General features: G+C 38.8%; 1 protein-coding gene across 1 annotated transcript in view; it reads left to right on the top strand.

The window, feature by feature from the left end:
• Positions 1-16,369, top strand: part of SLC10A7 (solute carrier family 10 member 7) — a gene marked incomplete at its 5' end in the record, with an annotated part of 148,586 nt that overhangs the window by 95,413 nt on the left and 36,804 nt on the right. Inside the window, one exon of the mRNA XM_082315770.1 lies at positions 4,756-4,791. Within this exon, the coding sequence (XP_082171896.1) occupies positions 4,756-4,791 (36 nt within the window). The remainder of the gene's footprint in view (positions 1-4,755; positions 4,792-16,369) is intronic.

Raw genomic sequence — 16,369 nt, 5'->3', positions numbered from 1 at the left:
GGGGGGGGGGGGGGTGTGTGCGGGCAGAGGGGCAGGCTGAGTTTTTTTGGTTGCTTTTTCTTTTCCAAAAAGTTCCAGTGACTCTTGAAATAAAACCATGTGAGAAATACTTCGGTACACAGATGAAAATTCAGTTTCAATTCTCATTCATGCTTGTCTTCTGATGAAATTATCCAGCATTCATAGCCATTTTTCTCGTACCTTACCAGATCAGTAGCTGCCCAGTTAACTTTTTACTAAACTTTATTTGGTTTATAACATAACGCTGCTTACGCTTTTGCTCCTTTTGCATCCTGCTCTGATGAAACATTCGAGAACAGCTGTAGCTTTAAGCAGGAATAGGTAATTGATTTCAGAAAATACAAATTTGTTCAGAACTTCGACTACAAAACCCTTTTTTTTATTCTAGCCCTACTTCTTAAGACAAATCAGACACAACTTTGGTTAAGGTTTTTTTCACTAGTAATTGCCACATGCATGTCATACTGATGACCTGTAAGAATGAAGAAAAATTGCATGGGAAATTTGTGGGTAAAGGAAACGAAGGAAAGTTCACATGTATTTCATGCCTCATTACAATAATCCTTACTCGTCTTCTACCATGTGTCCCTCTGGATCTGTGCCCACCTTCCTCTTACTATTTGCATAATTTCTTTCTTAATGATCTGCCATCATAGTTTCAAATCCATTATGTTACTTCCTTTTGCTGTCTGATTTGGCAACCAGTTACGTGTATTGATTCTACATATTCTTTTGGAGAATAAACACCTTTTAATATCTGCTCTACGGCAATGCTGTACTGGATGAAACCTATAGAAAACCTCTTTATCTGTACAGGGCAAAAAACAATTAAATGGGTCTCCAAGTACATCCTTGCTGTTAAAATATATGTTTATGCACATGCTTGCACACACAAACCTGTATTTAAACTCTCTTAATTAACACATGTTTCATGATCTTTACTGTAAAAAGAAATGAGTTTTCAGGTATCTGACTATCCAGACTCCTGTGTTGTATCAGTGTCTCGGGTCAGGCTGAGATTTTTTTTCTTCCCTTTCCACTAAAATAATTGAAATATATTCAGTCAGTCTTTCACATCAGAGGTGTAAATGGATTTCTTGAAAGTTTTTCTGCTGATAGCAAACGGCAGTCACTTTACAACTTTGACTCCATTGTGGGCAGCAGTCGGAAAGCTTGACACTCCACCCGAACTTTGAAGATGCTAAAACTGTGTAATGACCTTGCATTCTCAAGGGCAGATGCTCAGCTTCTGCTGGAAGTGCTAATCTACAATCTGTTTATCTCCATACACTATATATTTGACAGCACTTGCCTGGAAAGCAAGGCAGGGAAAAGCATAGTCAAATCTAGTTATTTTTTCCTCTCTGATGCTGTTAGTGTCCAATGGACTTAGAAACGATAGCCTTTATTTTAATTTTTAGCTTCCTTTGTGCTTTTCAGCCTGTCGTAGTCTTAGAAAGCAGCCACACTGCCAGTGTCAGAGCATGCTCATCTTTGTGAAGCCTCTGCTAGCGCATGGGCTGGACCGTGTAGATTAACTGTTTTCTTCCACCTTTTCTTTATTCTGAGTGAATCAGATTTTGGTTTTACCTTCAAAACCTAAATTGTCATCTGTATTTTCTATCAGTAGGCTTTAGACTCGGTGTGCTCTATACATTATTCTTTAGTGGGTATGAATTGAGATGCATCACAAAATGCTTATGAGCATATTGAGGAGCATGTTTCTAACGAAGAGGTAATGTGTTGAAGCAAGGCAATGTGTGCAGGGAAAGGTAATACCTTTTGTTAGACACATATACTTTAGTCATGTAAACCCTTCTTCAAATCTGGAATGGAAACCTGAAGAGAAGGGCTTTTGCACATAAAAGCATGTCAGTGTTTTCAGGTAACATATAAATGGGCTTTACGTGCCCAAAGTTTGTTCCTTACCAACTCCATCAGTCAGTCTGGTAACAGAGGTTCCCTCCCCTAACAAATCGTGCCTTGCTTGCACCCATAAACCATCACAGGCACCACAGCACTACTAACTGAAAAAAAACCCCTTGGTTTTAATGTAATCCCTGTGGTTTTTCAAACCGGTGCTCCTTATCAAAATAAAACATTAAAATCAAATTACTCTGATTCAGCAACAGCATCTATTTTTTAATATGAACTTGTCTTTTCTGTCAGGTAATTGTTTAGCTTCCCAGGGAATTGCATATGTGTTGCAAATGGGAAAATTCAACCTTGTAAATCCATTCTGTGGAGAGGCAACAGGAAGCTTGCTTCTGATTATTAAGATCACCAGGTTTAATAGCAAAATTTTGTAAAGAATAGCTAGAATTGACCTTTTGAATGCTAGATTTTCAACAAGCTCAGTCAGGAATCTATTTATGATGTATACCAGGATTCTCTTTCTCTCTGCTTACAGAATTATGAAGAAGTGTTACTGTCACAGAGGTAACCTTTCCTTTTGTGACATTATATGCTTTGAATCAGCAGTGGCTGTTGCCCATTGTGTTAATATCACCAAACTTCTAAAGCAAATATATACCAAGTCACAGGTCCCATCCTAAAGAGGAAGGACACCGTCTTTCTTTATCAACAAGATAAAGGGGAAGGTTGTTTTGGTTTGGTTTTTTTACCTTTGCATTTTTTCTTGTGACATATAAAAGCGCTATGAAATGTACCGAGGCATGAAGCGCGTAAGAAATGACTAATGGTGCTGAATCAATGAGTTCCTTCGGATTTAGAGGAGAGCTGGCTGTACTCACCAGCTGGCAGTGTGCTGCTCTCTTCTCCCTACACTCAGTGCCCATTTGGAGTACAGGATGCTTTTGGCATATCACCTCCTGCTCCATCCATGCTCCTCTTCGCTCATGCGAAGGTCTGAGGGTGGAACCCTGCTGCAGTGGTGTTCTGCCTTCCCAAAATTACAGGATGCTTAGGGAGTACTCAGGCACTTGGTAATATTTGAGCTGTGCAGTGTAGTTGCCATTGGGGAAAGGGGAAGAAGGAGAAAGTCTGGCTCACGTATTCTTAGTAGTAGTTCATAAAAGCTGGAGTTTGGTCATTCTGATGAAATGACTGTGTTGCATCTGCATTATACAGATCTTACTGTCAGTTCTCCGCTCTAAGCATCGTAGATGCTACTGTACACAAGTGTCAGTTCAGCTCTTAGTGCCTCCTCCCTTCCTCAACTTTGGGTTCTTCCTCTATGGCTGATACACTTGGACACCTATATTTCTTCATAACTGTTATCTGCATTTTCATCTAGGCCTCCCTGTAAACAGTCAGTGACTCCCTGAAGCAATTCTTATTGCTTCTACTTCTTCTCTTTCTAGTCTTTTATGATCTATCTCAGCTGTGACATTTGCGAAAAGATAAATGATTATGGATAGCTAGGCTGTGGGGCAGTCAGATATGGCATATATTATTTATTTCAAAATATGTTTTTAAATTCTGCAGAGCCTTCAGGTTGCACAGCTTAACTGTTGCCTCCTTAATCCTTCTTGTCTGCTATCATTTGTGGCATTTACTTGTTGCATTTTGTTTTAAGAGCACAAAAGGAACTCTGCCGAATGGGCTGTCTGGATCCGAGACTTTTTGTGGACCCGGAAAGCAAATACAAAACTAGTCATATAAGGTTTTTCTTTATATTAGCTTCCAAAAGACTGAAGTAAAGCAGTGTTACTCAAGGTTAAATGAAAAGCAGGGGACAACTGCTTTTTTGTTCAATTGTTTTTCACTTGGAGCTAAAAACAAAACAGAAAATAAGCATCCTTTTAGATGGATGTGAACAAGTTTTGGACTTTAAACAATAAAGTTTGTGAATAGCTGAAAGACTAGTTATTCTTGAGACATATCTGGATGAAGAATAGTCTTGGCTTAGAGAAGTTCTAAACAAGCTTTGTGAATTAGCATGCATTAAATGATAGAATCATTTTATTGAGCAATAATAAAATATTGAAGTCGGATGGAAAGATGATGGGGAATTGCTATTTGCAGCTATGAAACTGATGCGTGTCATGTTAACTCCCAACCCAAACAACTCATTTTAAGATTTGGTCTCATGGAAGTCCTTTATTTTGTCCAATCATCAGCTTTAAACCTGTTCCTTGTCAGTGAAGACAACAAATCTTTTTGCTTGTGTCTGCCTGGGGGACGTGGAAAGCTGAGGTGGTCCTGTGTGATTAAATTAGATGAAAGACTTGCCTTCTACCAGTGAGATGTGACGTCTAATCAAGTGAAATGAGTTTTGAGATCTCAGCTCATTTCCTTGGGGAATATCAGTTTACATTATACAGTCACGACACCTAATTCATCACGGTTGATGTGGCTTTTGCTCAGAAGAGGACCTGGGACTGGGTAGCATGGGACTTGATCACAAGTCTCCCCCCTAAGGAGGAGCAGCTTAGTGGAGTTAAGATACAGCATAGTGAGGGGAGAGCTTTCATATGTGTTTTAAAATAATTGATCTATTCTGTATATCAGATCTGTTAAAACAGAGGGGCTTAGGTGCAAAATGGGGAAAACTAGAGGTAAAAAAAGATACTTTGTACTGAGTATAGTTTATAAAATGATCAACATACAGATGTTAAAGAACATACACAGTGAAGAGCAAAGTTGAAGTTCTTGTCAGTTAATTTCTGTGATGTTGAATGATGTTTGTGTATTTCCATGCACTAAGGTACGTGGGAGTAAGGAGTATTCTGCTTCCCTGACTAACAGACATCTTTTTTTTATTTCTTCCAGGGCATTGTTATAACTCCACTTCTGCTTCTGCTTTTCGTAAGTATCTTGATCTTAAGTTGTCTTTTTACTGGGTGATCTTGCACCTATTAGACAGTATATTTAAGATGTAAATTTGGGTGATTTAACAACACTTAAATAACAAGGAAGATCTTTCTGGTCAGTATTTGATGGCCTTTCTGGGAGGCAACTTATTTCAAACTGTGTCGCAATGAATGCAAACACTACCTGCACTTCATTCCGGGACGACCAAAACCCGTTGTCCTTGCAGAATCACAAAACCATATGCTATTAGTCAGGCTGGGTAAAATACAAACACTTGCCAAGTAAGATGATCACCCAGGAGATCTCTTGGAGAGCTTTCACATACTGGAGCTGGACAGGATTGTAATGATCCAAAATGGGTGACAGGCCAATTGGGAAAGCATTGTTCAGATAAACAGAGCCTCACTCTTGGACAACTAAGCCCATGGGTATTTTTGTGGTAGAGGTTAGTGAGTTAGCAGCAGCAAGACAGATTACTGGAGCCCCTGTGTACCGCTAAATGTGATGCTGCTTCATTCCTGTTAGTTCAAGATTTCATTTTCGATCATTAGTCTTCAGTCAGGGCCTTGGTTCCTTACAGTTCATGGTAGAAGAAAAGGGAGAAGACCAAGTTTTAGCTTCATGTTTTATAGAGGTATGGGTATTAGTCAGCATATAATGAAGATGCTTTAACAGATGGGTAATGGGGCTTTAATAAATCCCTTGTCGGTTAGGAAGTCTTTACGCTTGTGGAGGATTTGCTGGCAGAAATGGTATGGTATAGTGCAAGTTACTGAGGACTGTGGCTTTGTGAAGACCAGGGAAATAGGCTGAAACACTTCAAGGATTTCAAGAGAGGTATACATTGTCTTTTATGTTTATCTTACTAATTGCATTGTTTGTAAGCCAGCACCCTTGAAAGGGGGGTAAGCATGAAGTTAGTCTGAAACAATTTGTAAGTGGCATGCAAGTGGCACACTGTTTATAGTAGGGATGCTTAAGCAGCATATGTACTGTATACAAATATAGCAGTGTATACTAAACTAGGATAAATAGTACTGCACAGTAACTGTAACTTTATCAGCTACTGCTTCAGTAAAGCTGAGTGGGAATATTTTTATTTTACAGGATTTTTATTTCAATATAACAAACAGTAATTCATCTGATGTAGCTATGTTTACACAAGAACTGCTTTGACCATATCATATGTATCAATACACACCAGCAAAGCTTTCTTGATATACCTGGGACCATAGACTTACTGTAGGTTGAAAAAGATAACTGTTCTAAGAAAAAATGGGTGTTTTGTTATTCTTGCACTGAGTACATTGATTCTAGATGGTCTGCCTCACTGTTTTCCTGTCGTCCTCCCTCTTGTATGGAATGTGTTTCTTCCACAGGCATTCATCCAGAGACCTTTACCTTTGTTACTAAGTGACTGAAGCTTCATCTCTTTTTACTTCTGCTCACTGGCAACTTTCACCCTGCTATACCTTACTGAGTTTTGGTGCTCTGCACAGCCAAAAGGGCTATTTTCTGTAGAAATTGAAATGCTAAGGAATGATCTGCATACCTTTTCAAGCAAGATAAAGATCTTTCCTTTGGTGACTTTATGGACAGATAACAAGATACCCTGCCCCATAAATTGCAGTTTTCACTGTTACTTCTCAAAAGAGGTGGTAGAACTTTATATGTGCAAGAACAGGAAGGCAAAGCGTATGCATCTCTTCTTCCTACCAGCCCTGGAGACACTTGCATGAGAAATGTGTAAAATGCATGTCAATTGTTCTGCGGTTTGCAACATGACTCAGAGCGGTTCTTCTTGAGCAAAATATGCACATGAATTATTGTTTCATCAGAGTGATAAGCAAACTAGTCTGGGGATGGGGGGGGGGGTAGTTACAAAAGCTGCATTTTTTTGTCACAAAGCCCCAAACTTGAGGACTTCTCTTGGGGTATATAAATATTTAAAACTCCTTGAGATCTTTGCTGAGGCCTTGACACATGAAGAGCAGCCATTCTGGTCAGCCCAGCAGCACATCTTGCCAAGATGAGGTCCACCTTCTCTGAAGGTTCAGTTTATCCAGAGGCAGGTATTTAGGACAGCGAACTAAACGTGCACGCCCTGATGCACTGTTCCTGTACCCTGGCAGCCTGTGGTTTGGACTGCTGAAACCTTTTTTCTTGTGAACCTCTCTAATTTTCCTTTGAGTTTCCGTGATACCTCTGGCCTTCTCAACGTGTAGTGGATTCAAGCACACAGTTCACATGCTTCTGTTCGCTTGTTTACAACCTGCTGCTTGATCATTTCATGTGGTACTCTGTAGTTACTGTGGAGTGAGAAACACTGACTAGTAATTTCCCGGTTATCTTTTCTGGACCATTCACTAGTTTAGTCATGCAACTTAGCCTTAGTGCTTAGTTAATAAAGGGTGGAATTTTCAAGTTTCAAAATAAAACTCTCATTTGCCTCAGCAGTAGCTGAGCTGGGCTTCTGAATACCATTCAGGGACCTTTGAAGTCAATGCCTTCAGTGAATTTTAATTCCTGAATTTGGTACTCATGAGTGTTAACTCTTCCACAGAATCATACTATGATAGTCTGAATGCTATATTGTATTAGTGATCCTATTTGTTAGTCTCCCTGTATACACTGCACAAAATACCCCTAGTGCGGCCAGAAATAAAATACGTTGTTGTCCATTAGCTTGTTTTTGTTATATAGCTTAACCTGCGGTAGCGGTTATGGTTTAAATTTTGCCCTATGTGCACCAGAGAATATAATGTTCTGAACCGCCTTTTCTGTTCATAATTGCCTAGTGATGTAAATATAAATTGTCTAAACAGCACTGATAAAGACATGTTGAAGCTTATAATAAATAATGCATTCAATGCAAATAACTTATCATCATAAATGAGTGGTGTTGAACATAAGATTGTCAGTTACATTTCTGAAAAGTGTATTTCTACTATTAAACTTTTGGTGTAAAGCTTACTCAAAAAAAGCATTCTAAGAAGTTCATATTGATTTAATGAAACCTTAAATACTGCACACATAATTACCGGACTGTATCCTTGTGAAGATGCCTAGCTAGACTTTAAAGAATAGCCACCTTCACCACAGATACCTCTGATTAACATTTTACCTAATAAGAAGCTATTGAATCTGGCTTCCAGATGCGTTAATCTGCAATATCATCATCCTCATGTTAACCCTTATTATTAGCAGTTAATATGTTATATTCCCAGCAAAGATGTTATAAATGGGCAATGTCCCATAAACTATATATAATGTTCAGTTTAGTTATTTCCTTTAGGAACTGTAATAACATTTTATGATTTGTAGTAACAGTTTATGATTTGAATTCTTAAGTACGCTGCATTTGGGTACATTTACATTACTAAAAGACAGTTAAACAAAAGGTGTCGTCATACTGTGAAGGTAATAGTGCTGTGATCTCTGTAATAACCTCGAGATGTCAGCACCTTTTTATGATGCCTCATTTGAAAGACAGAACTTCAGGAGCACTGCACTCTGCAACAGTTGTAGCTGTATCATCTTACTTATATGTCCTTAGATTGGAACTTAAGTCATGGAAAAACAGGAATACGTATGAATGCAGGTTTATTTTCATTGAGGATTTTCATATGCCTTTGTATTGCACAGGATGGAGGCCAGCCTGATGCCTCAGTAAGGTTGGATTTGCCCTGGAAGCAAAGTGAGCATAGATGTTGTACTGCCGTGTAAGAGGATGATGCAGAGTGACATTTCTCATATGAACGTAGCTCTGTTCCTTTCCAGCCGCATTGGGATGGAGTTGCCCTCTCTGAACTTAAAGTTGGTTGAGCACGTGGACTGGCAACTTTACCAAGCCACGCAAGCTTATGATTTTGTTGACTGTATTCGGTATCAGAACACAAGAAGTCAGTCATCTGCACACCTGTTGGAGCCAAATGTGATGCTGGGGGTTTTATGGCACAGTATCCCAGCTCTGCCACCTTCTTGGTGTTACCCTTGCTGTTGAGGCTCAGAGCCTGATGGATGTGGTCTCTTCAGTTGTTGGAAGCACAGCTGGTTAGCTATCAAAGTAACAGAAGTCAAGGTGTGTGAATGTGTGTTTTTATTGAAAGCCATCAAAGAAAATGTTAGAGATAAGTAAGTGTTTTACATTTTTATGTACTTTACATTCCTCAGAAGCATGCCTGCAAACCAGTTAACGTGGAATGTTAAAGAGCCAATGCAAAATTCATGTGTATTTTTAAAAATACACTTGGCAAAAACCTCCATGTAACTGTCATGCGTTGCTCCCATGTTTGCTGTTTTACCAAAGAAGATTACCATGACATTTGTGTCACAACGGAATCTTCCTAAGGCTTTATCAGCTTGCTCCTTTTCTTAATTTATTCAGTGATATTTTCTTTTCTGGTACCCTCTCAAATTTCTGAATTTTATAGTAGGTATTTTTATGGTGGCATTGTAGTGGTGATGCCATAAGTACTAGAAAATAGCACTGCTGAAAGACTTCAGGAGTAGACAAGCGAAGGAAATCCTGTGCAAGTATCACAGAGAAAACTGAAATAAAATGACTGGTGAATAATAAGGACATGAATGAAACTAGAAATACTGAAGTTAAAAGCTTTCCTCTATATTAACAATCCTTAAATTAAAACATTGTTTTAAAAGTTGTTGATACTTCTCAAATTTTTGCCAAGTCTTCTCCAATCCTGTGTATTTCAGATAAATCTCTTTATTAAAATGAGCTGTCATTACATATTTTTTTAAACAGGATTCCTACACACTATGTCTTGGTTTTCCTCTCAAGCACTTGGTAAATGAGAGTTGATACCTGTCAAATGAATCGTTAAATATGCAAATATTGTAGTAGCTGGAAAGCCTTGGAAGTTGATAAGGAAGTTGCAGCTAATGGATTTCACTAGTATGTGACAAAAGGCTGATGGGGGGGGGGGGGGCAGAGAGGAAGCAGCATAGTGCATTAGCTGTTAACAGATCAGCTCATTCATGTGGAAGATTTAAAGTGCATCATTATTTCTACCTGTTTATTTACCTCGTGGTTTCCTTTCTCTTTAATCATTGGGAAGACAAAATTCTGTGATCTGATCCAAACCCTTTTAACCAGAACTTTTTAATGACTGCCGTGAAATATTTGCTTAATCATTTTATTCCTTTTCCAAATTCACCTTTTATGGCTTTATTATATAAATTGCATACAAATAACCGTCAGAGAATAACAGGGGCCCTCCCTCTTCCTGACATGCACACAGAAAATATTGTAAATTTGTCTAGGTAAGACTCTAAAATATGTAACGTTTCTGTGGAGGACTTTCTTTTCTGCTTGGTTTAGCTCTTGAAATTTTCATCTATACAATGCTAGGGGAGCCTTTTAAGTACACATCCTGATTATACACAGCAAAAGGTAACCACACATCTTAATAGGATCGTAGAACCAAGGTACCAGGAGAATCCCATCCTGACTCACCCAGTCCACCTCTTTTCCACGCTGTGCAATTCACCTAAAAACTGAACGTGATCCAACTTAAAAGTAAGGATTTTTGCTCTCCCTCCACCCTTGCAATACTAGAAACTTGTGTTTCTGATGAGCAGAAACCCAATTTCAAGTAAGTATTTGTGATGGGGGGTTTTACCCATTTGTCTTTGTTTCCAATGTTATCTTATACCTGCATAGCACTTCTGTGAAATTTATCACCCTGGCTGAGACATAGCATATAATCCTATCGTCTTTCCCAGTCTTCAGTCAGCTAGGCTACACAAGCCATGCATTTCTAATCTTTAAAACATAAATTAAAAAGAAAAAAAAAATTCCTTATTCTGAGGTGTTTTGTGCACGTGTTCCAGTTTTAATTCCCTTTTCAGCCCAGGTAATAATAATCGTGCACAGCTGCGCAGTGTTCTTCACAAGGGCTTATCCAGGCCTTGTGCAATGTCACAAGTATCCCCTGCCTTGATTGATTTATATCTCCTCGTACATCGCAGCTGCCTTTTTCATGGATACATAATATTCATGATTCTTAATTATCCTGTATTTACTAACCTGTTTCCTTCCAGTTAGCCACCCCCTTGTTTGCAGCAGAATTTTTGGATACTAGTCCTTAAGCATCAGCTCTCCAAGGGTATTAATCACCTAACTCCCATTTAGGTGCCTTTGGGTTGTACACTTGATCTCATGTCTTTGCATTAGCCCTCAAGATCATTGTGCCATGGTAAAGTAGAAGAGTAGCTCTGGTATATTTCAGAGTAAGAATACCTATGGTTATTTTTACAGCTCTGTAAAAGGCTTTAAAATCAACAGGTATGTTTGGATTGGCTTGGTATTTAATGTGTCATAGGGGAACCCAGAATGGGATTAGGCATCTGTGATCACTTTAACAAGGGAACCCCAAAATATACAGTCTGCTTGCCCAAGCCAGAAAAAAAGAAATTGAAGTTGACAGATTGTCAGCTTTTCTTTTTCCACACTTCTGATTATGAAACTTAGAGGTTTGGGGTTGGTTTTTTTTTTTTGGTTTTGTTTTTTTTTTTTTGGGGGGGGGGGGGGTGTTTGGTTGGTTGGGTTTTTTTGTTTGTTTTGGGTTTTTTTTGTTTTTTTGTTTGTTGCTTTTTTGTTTTTGTTTATTAAACCAAAACTGGGGGGTATATTACAGTGTATATATATGTGTGTCTTGTTCATTGTCCTTCATTACCGAACTGGATCCCATCCACATCTTTTCCAAAAGTGCATCACCTTCCATGTCCTTTCTGTAACGGGGCTGTCATCCACAACAGAACATAAAGGGATTAGTGCACGGGGTGGTCCAGGCAGGCCTGTAAGGCAGCTGAATGTGGGCTGGATGAGAGTAACCAGAAGCAGTGACAAACCAGCATTGAACACAAAATTTAAAAAGACAGGTATCAGAGTAGCCTGACCTGAAGGTGGAAAAGAAAAGCTTAAATTGAACATCTCCCATGAGAGAGCAGCCAGTGACCCTCCCCCTCAGTTCTGCCCTGTTTTCACCCTGCCTCACCTCCTCATCTGTGCTCAACAAATGGCGAGGCTGAAGCTGGCTGATGGCGTAGGAAGAGCACAAAGACACAACCTGAGGAAACACGTTGATTGCAGGAGAATGGTGGAAGAATAAGGCCCTGGAGGACACCTGCCTCCAAAGCGGACTCAATATGTGCAGCACATGTGGCGCTGGATTATAATTTGGTGTGACTGGTAGGAGGTGTGTTTCTTCTGAGTCAGTGGCAGTTGTAGACGAGGGAACACTCGTGGTGATACCTGCCTGGTCATCCAGAAGGATAAGAATGGAGCATCTGGCTTGCGGAGGCAGTCTAGGCTGGGAAGTGAAATTGTCTTGTTTTTATGCAAGGAAAGTTTCTTTTGTTTGGTTGTTTTTTGCTTTTTGTTTTTGCCCAACCAGTTAAATATAGCCTGTCAATTAAGGATAAGCCAATGTTTCTACCAGAAACTCATAAAGAAACCCACTAAATAATTTGCCAGGAGTTTTTTAAAACAGGCAGCCTCTTGAGAAGAAAGGTCTAGGACTAAATTAGCAAGAATGCTGCAGGTCAGGTTTGAAGTACTGCATGGTGACAGAATTGTTTAGAAAGATTTGCCTGGAATTCTCTCTTATTACAGCCATATCCAGCAAACGCTTGGCAGAAGGTGCAGTTCCTGCTCATCTGAAATCACCCAGATTATTTAAGTGAAAAGTGCCTTTCCCTAAGCAAGAATTTTCCGGGTCTTTTTTTGAACAGTGAGTCTGTTCAAGCAGGGCTGGCTTATTAATAAACCTTTAACTGAAATGCTGCTATCCAGAATAGAATTAAATATCAATATCAAACTTCTGCGTAAAAAATGTTCTAAGATAAGCATAGACAATATGGTAGCATGAAAATTTGTGATAGCTTTTTCATTAAACAGTGCATTTTATCTAACGTAAGAGATTCCAATCAGATTATTTTTTATATCTGTAAATCAGCAGTTTGATTCTATGATGTTTTTACACCAGTTCTTACAGTACTTCTGTTTGTTTGCCTGTGAGGAAAGGTTAATTTTTAGGCATGGAGATTATTATAACAAGGAGGGCAGCCAAATATAATCAGACATTTTAGCATAATGCTCATTTTGGTGCAATGCAGATCATCTAGGTTGTTTTTTAAAAAAATTTGTTTCATGACAGCAAATGGAGCACAGAACTTCGCTTGATCCAATGAAAACCTGAGCAAAATCATATTTATTCATTCAGACAGAATATTTGCTTTTGTAAATGTGTAGGAAGGTTTCATTAACATTATAGCGAGGTTTGTGTTTCCTCTGTTCCTCAGTTCTCACTTCTCTTTCTCAAAATGGATGTGACGAACATACCCAAGTTCAGAGGAAGTCTGGAACCCAGGCAATATCTGAGAGTCTGTGGGACACTTAAGTTTGTGAGCCTGACGAGTTTGCACACTACAAATGTTGAGGCAATCCTGGTCAAATTTTGCATCTATTAGCTGTGGGTCCTTCAGCATTTGTGATTCCTCATGGTTAGCCACTGTATGTCCAAGTCTGGGTTACAAAGTCTTTTTCTTCTGTGGGATTGAGAAGTTCCTGCCTTACGTTTTCTTCAGCCTTTATCTTCTGTGTCTTTCTCTGGGAATAGATTTAAGATTAGGATAACACTTGGGAGTTTATAGACGTTGTCTAACAGACAGATTCTGATAAAAACCAGTCCACCGAAGTTATTGTCATAATATACAGAAGGGAAACAAAGTTCAGAAGTCTGAAGAAGTAATGTCAGTACTGTAGGTGGGATGGGGAAGTCTGATACCATAGCAGTGCATGAAGGGGGGGCAGAGCCCAGCAAGCACACTGCTCCCTGGAGACTGGCAGAAAAATATGGTTCTCAACTATGCAACTGAAACAGGATCAAAAACAGTGTGGTCATAGGATCATGCAGGAGTCATATTAGAAGCAGAAAAACTTGACTTTTTCTACAAGAAGGAGAGGATTTTTTTCCTTACAAATCAGATATAGTTGAAGAACTCACTTCCTCTGGGCAAAAGGGGGGTTAATGACTCATTTATTTATTTACTTGGTCATTTTGACATTTTGGACTCATACGTGGATTTCTGTTTCGTTTAAAATGCAGTCAGGGTGAGATAGTTACCTGAAACATCCGCCTTTTGGTGGTCCAGATGACAGTGAGGTGAGCCTGAATGGGTGCGGTGAAGCCGACAAGGTGAAGAACCATACCCTGATATCCTGATACAGAAGATTGTTTCTTCAAACAAAATAATTTTACTTTTCCTAGGTAAATTGGTTTAGCATCCAGCACAGTACCATTCAGTTTCTAATTATGTAACAAAACAAACAAACAAAACCCCAAAAAACCCAACACCTAAACCAAAACATATCCTTATATATCCCAAGTGCTTAAGAATCCACAACAGCTTGAAGACACTACATTTGAAGTAATATTTAACAAAGTTGGCAAGACTATTGCTGTTTGAATGGCTGCCTTTTTCAGCAGTGTGTTATATTGTTGGACAGTTTTTCATTCCTGACTTAGAAACTTAGATTATGCATCCACTAAGCATAAAACTTTAAAGTAGTGAGAGAAGTCCAATCAATGTTTTTATAAAAATGCACAAGAGCCACTGCCAAAGTGTCATAGTTTTGTGAAGCTATGCAGAGGGTCCTGGCATGCAGACTGCTTGGTTAGATTCACTCCTCTGTGACCCAAGCAGATTTTAAAGTTTAAAAATCTTCACTTTCACTTGAAAAAGCTTCCTTGAATACACAGTAAGTAATGCTTTTAGCTCCTCAGCACGTAGCAAAAAATAAGTCTAAATACAGTTGGAAAAACTATGAACCCTTTAAAATTTCAGAAGCTCCTTACAAGAATTAAAACAACAAGGAGATCATGAGTGGTATGATGGAGTTTTCTGCTCCACTTTCTGCAAGGAATCATGCAGAGCCCCATGTCCCTTGGGAATGGAGTAGCTGTACTGCCTGACTTCAGGTGCTCATGTGGGTGATCTGAAGCTTCCCCTGCAAGCCCTTACTTCTCCCTCTTGTCTACATGGGAAATTTAGGCTCCTTAATCTCGGTGCTCTCACGTGCACCGTACTCACAGACCAGAAGTCTCAGTGATGACATCAACTTCAGGTCCCCTCTTACCGTCTTCTGTGCCTACGTTGTTAAAACTGGAGGTGATGGGGATGAGATCCTGTAATTTATTAAATGGCCAAACTGAGTCTTACCTGATGCTGCCTGTTAAGGTAACGCATAGGAAACAGCCATATCCCGTATGTTCTGCCCAAGACTCTCTACCTAGAGTGTATTCAGAAAGGGACATAGGGGTGGAATATGGTTAAAAAAAGAGTAGATTTGGTCTGGTCCCACTCTCTTAAACTCTAAGCTGGCCAAGCGACACTCAAGGTCCCATGATTTCCTACTGTCAGAAGTTAATTCCATTTCATGCTGTTTCCCAGTTCTGATGCCATCTGCGTGCACCAAAAGCTCAGCTCGCATACGGACAGCCCCACTGGTGTGTACACTGTTTCGCCAAGCAGCGCATGTACAAATGGCATTTACAAAAAGCAGTTCATATACACGTAAACCACTGCAAAAGTGGTATAATTGCTGTTTTCTCATCAGATTATTTTCTGTAGGTAAAAGTTACAGTTGTACATTTCTGAAGAAAGTAAAATACTTCAGTATGTGAAATTTCTGATTTTTCTGTTCTTTGAATTTCTGAAGAATCTGGTTTTATGCCAAACCCACTTTTATGGCCATATGTTGATTTTTCTAGGCAGAGTTATAGGAAGTGACTAGATTGTATGATCACCTTGTCTATCATGCCTGCGGGTAGCTTTGAAAGGAAGATAAGTGTCAAAGTATAATGCATTCTGAGTGTAATTTATGAGAATGACGTATGTGAGAATGTTTTAGGAAATCAGCATCGTTTAGATGGAGCTGAAAAGATTCTGAATTCTGTCATCATTTTGAGGATCTTTAAAGTGAAGTGCAAAATGTAAAATAATGTGGATCTGTGAAGTCCTCAGAGTTATGTCATTTACCCTCATCATGAAGCAAACGGTTGTCTGTGGAAGCTCTGACAATGTTATTTCAGTCTTCTTACTATATATTTCTTAATGCGTATTCTATTGCTGTTAAAGATATGTTAAATTATGTTAAATGAAACTTTTCAATGACCTAGCATAAAACAAGTCTAATCAGAATATAAAAAATAGTGAATATTTTCCTAAGCATTCTGAAGTTGCAAAAATCCCACTGACTGTGTTTGGTTCACCTTTTCTACATGCATCTTTAAAAAAAAGAATACTTTTAGCATTTACAATTGTAATTTAGAGATCACCTACATGAAGACTAAGCCTGTCACTGTTTAGTTGTCTTAATGAAAGAATAGTTATATACTTTCAGTAGATCTCTTCTTTAACATCGTTGAAATAAAACGTGAATGTCTTCACTATATTATTATTATTATTAATTATTTATGTATTGAAATAACTACAGCAATTATTGTTGCTTGATATTTATGTAAATGGTAAAGTTAGTTGAGCTAAC

Source organism: Platalea leucorodia (genome assembly GCF_965183815.1).
Source record: "Platalea leucorodia genome assembly, chromosome: 6".
Classification (NCBI taxonomy): domain Eukaryota; kingdom Metazoa; phylum Chordata; class Aves; order Pelecaniformes; family Threskiornithidae; genus Platalea; species Platalea leucorodia.
The sequence above is the reverse complement of the archived record's forward strand: the minus strand, read 5'-3'. Positions and strand labels throughout refer to the sequence as shown.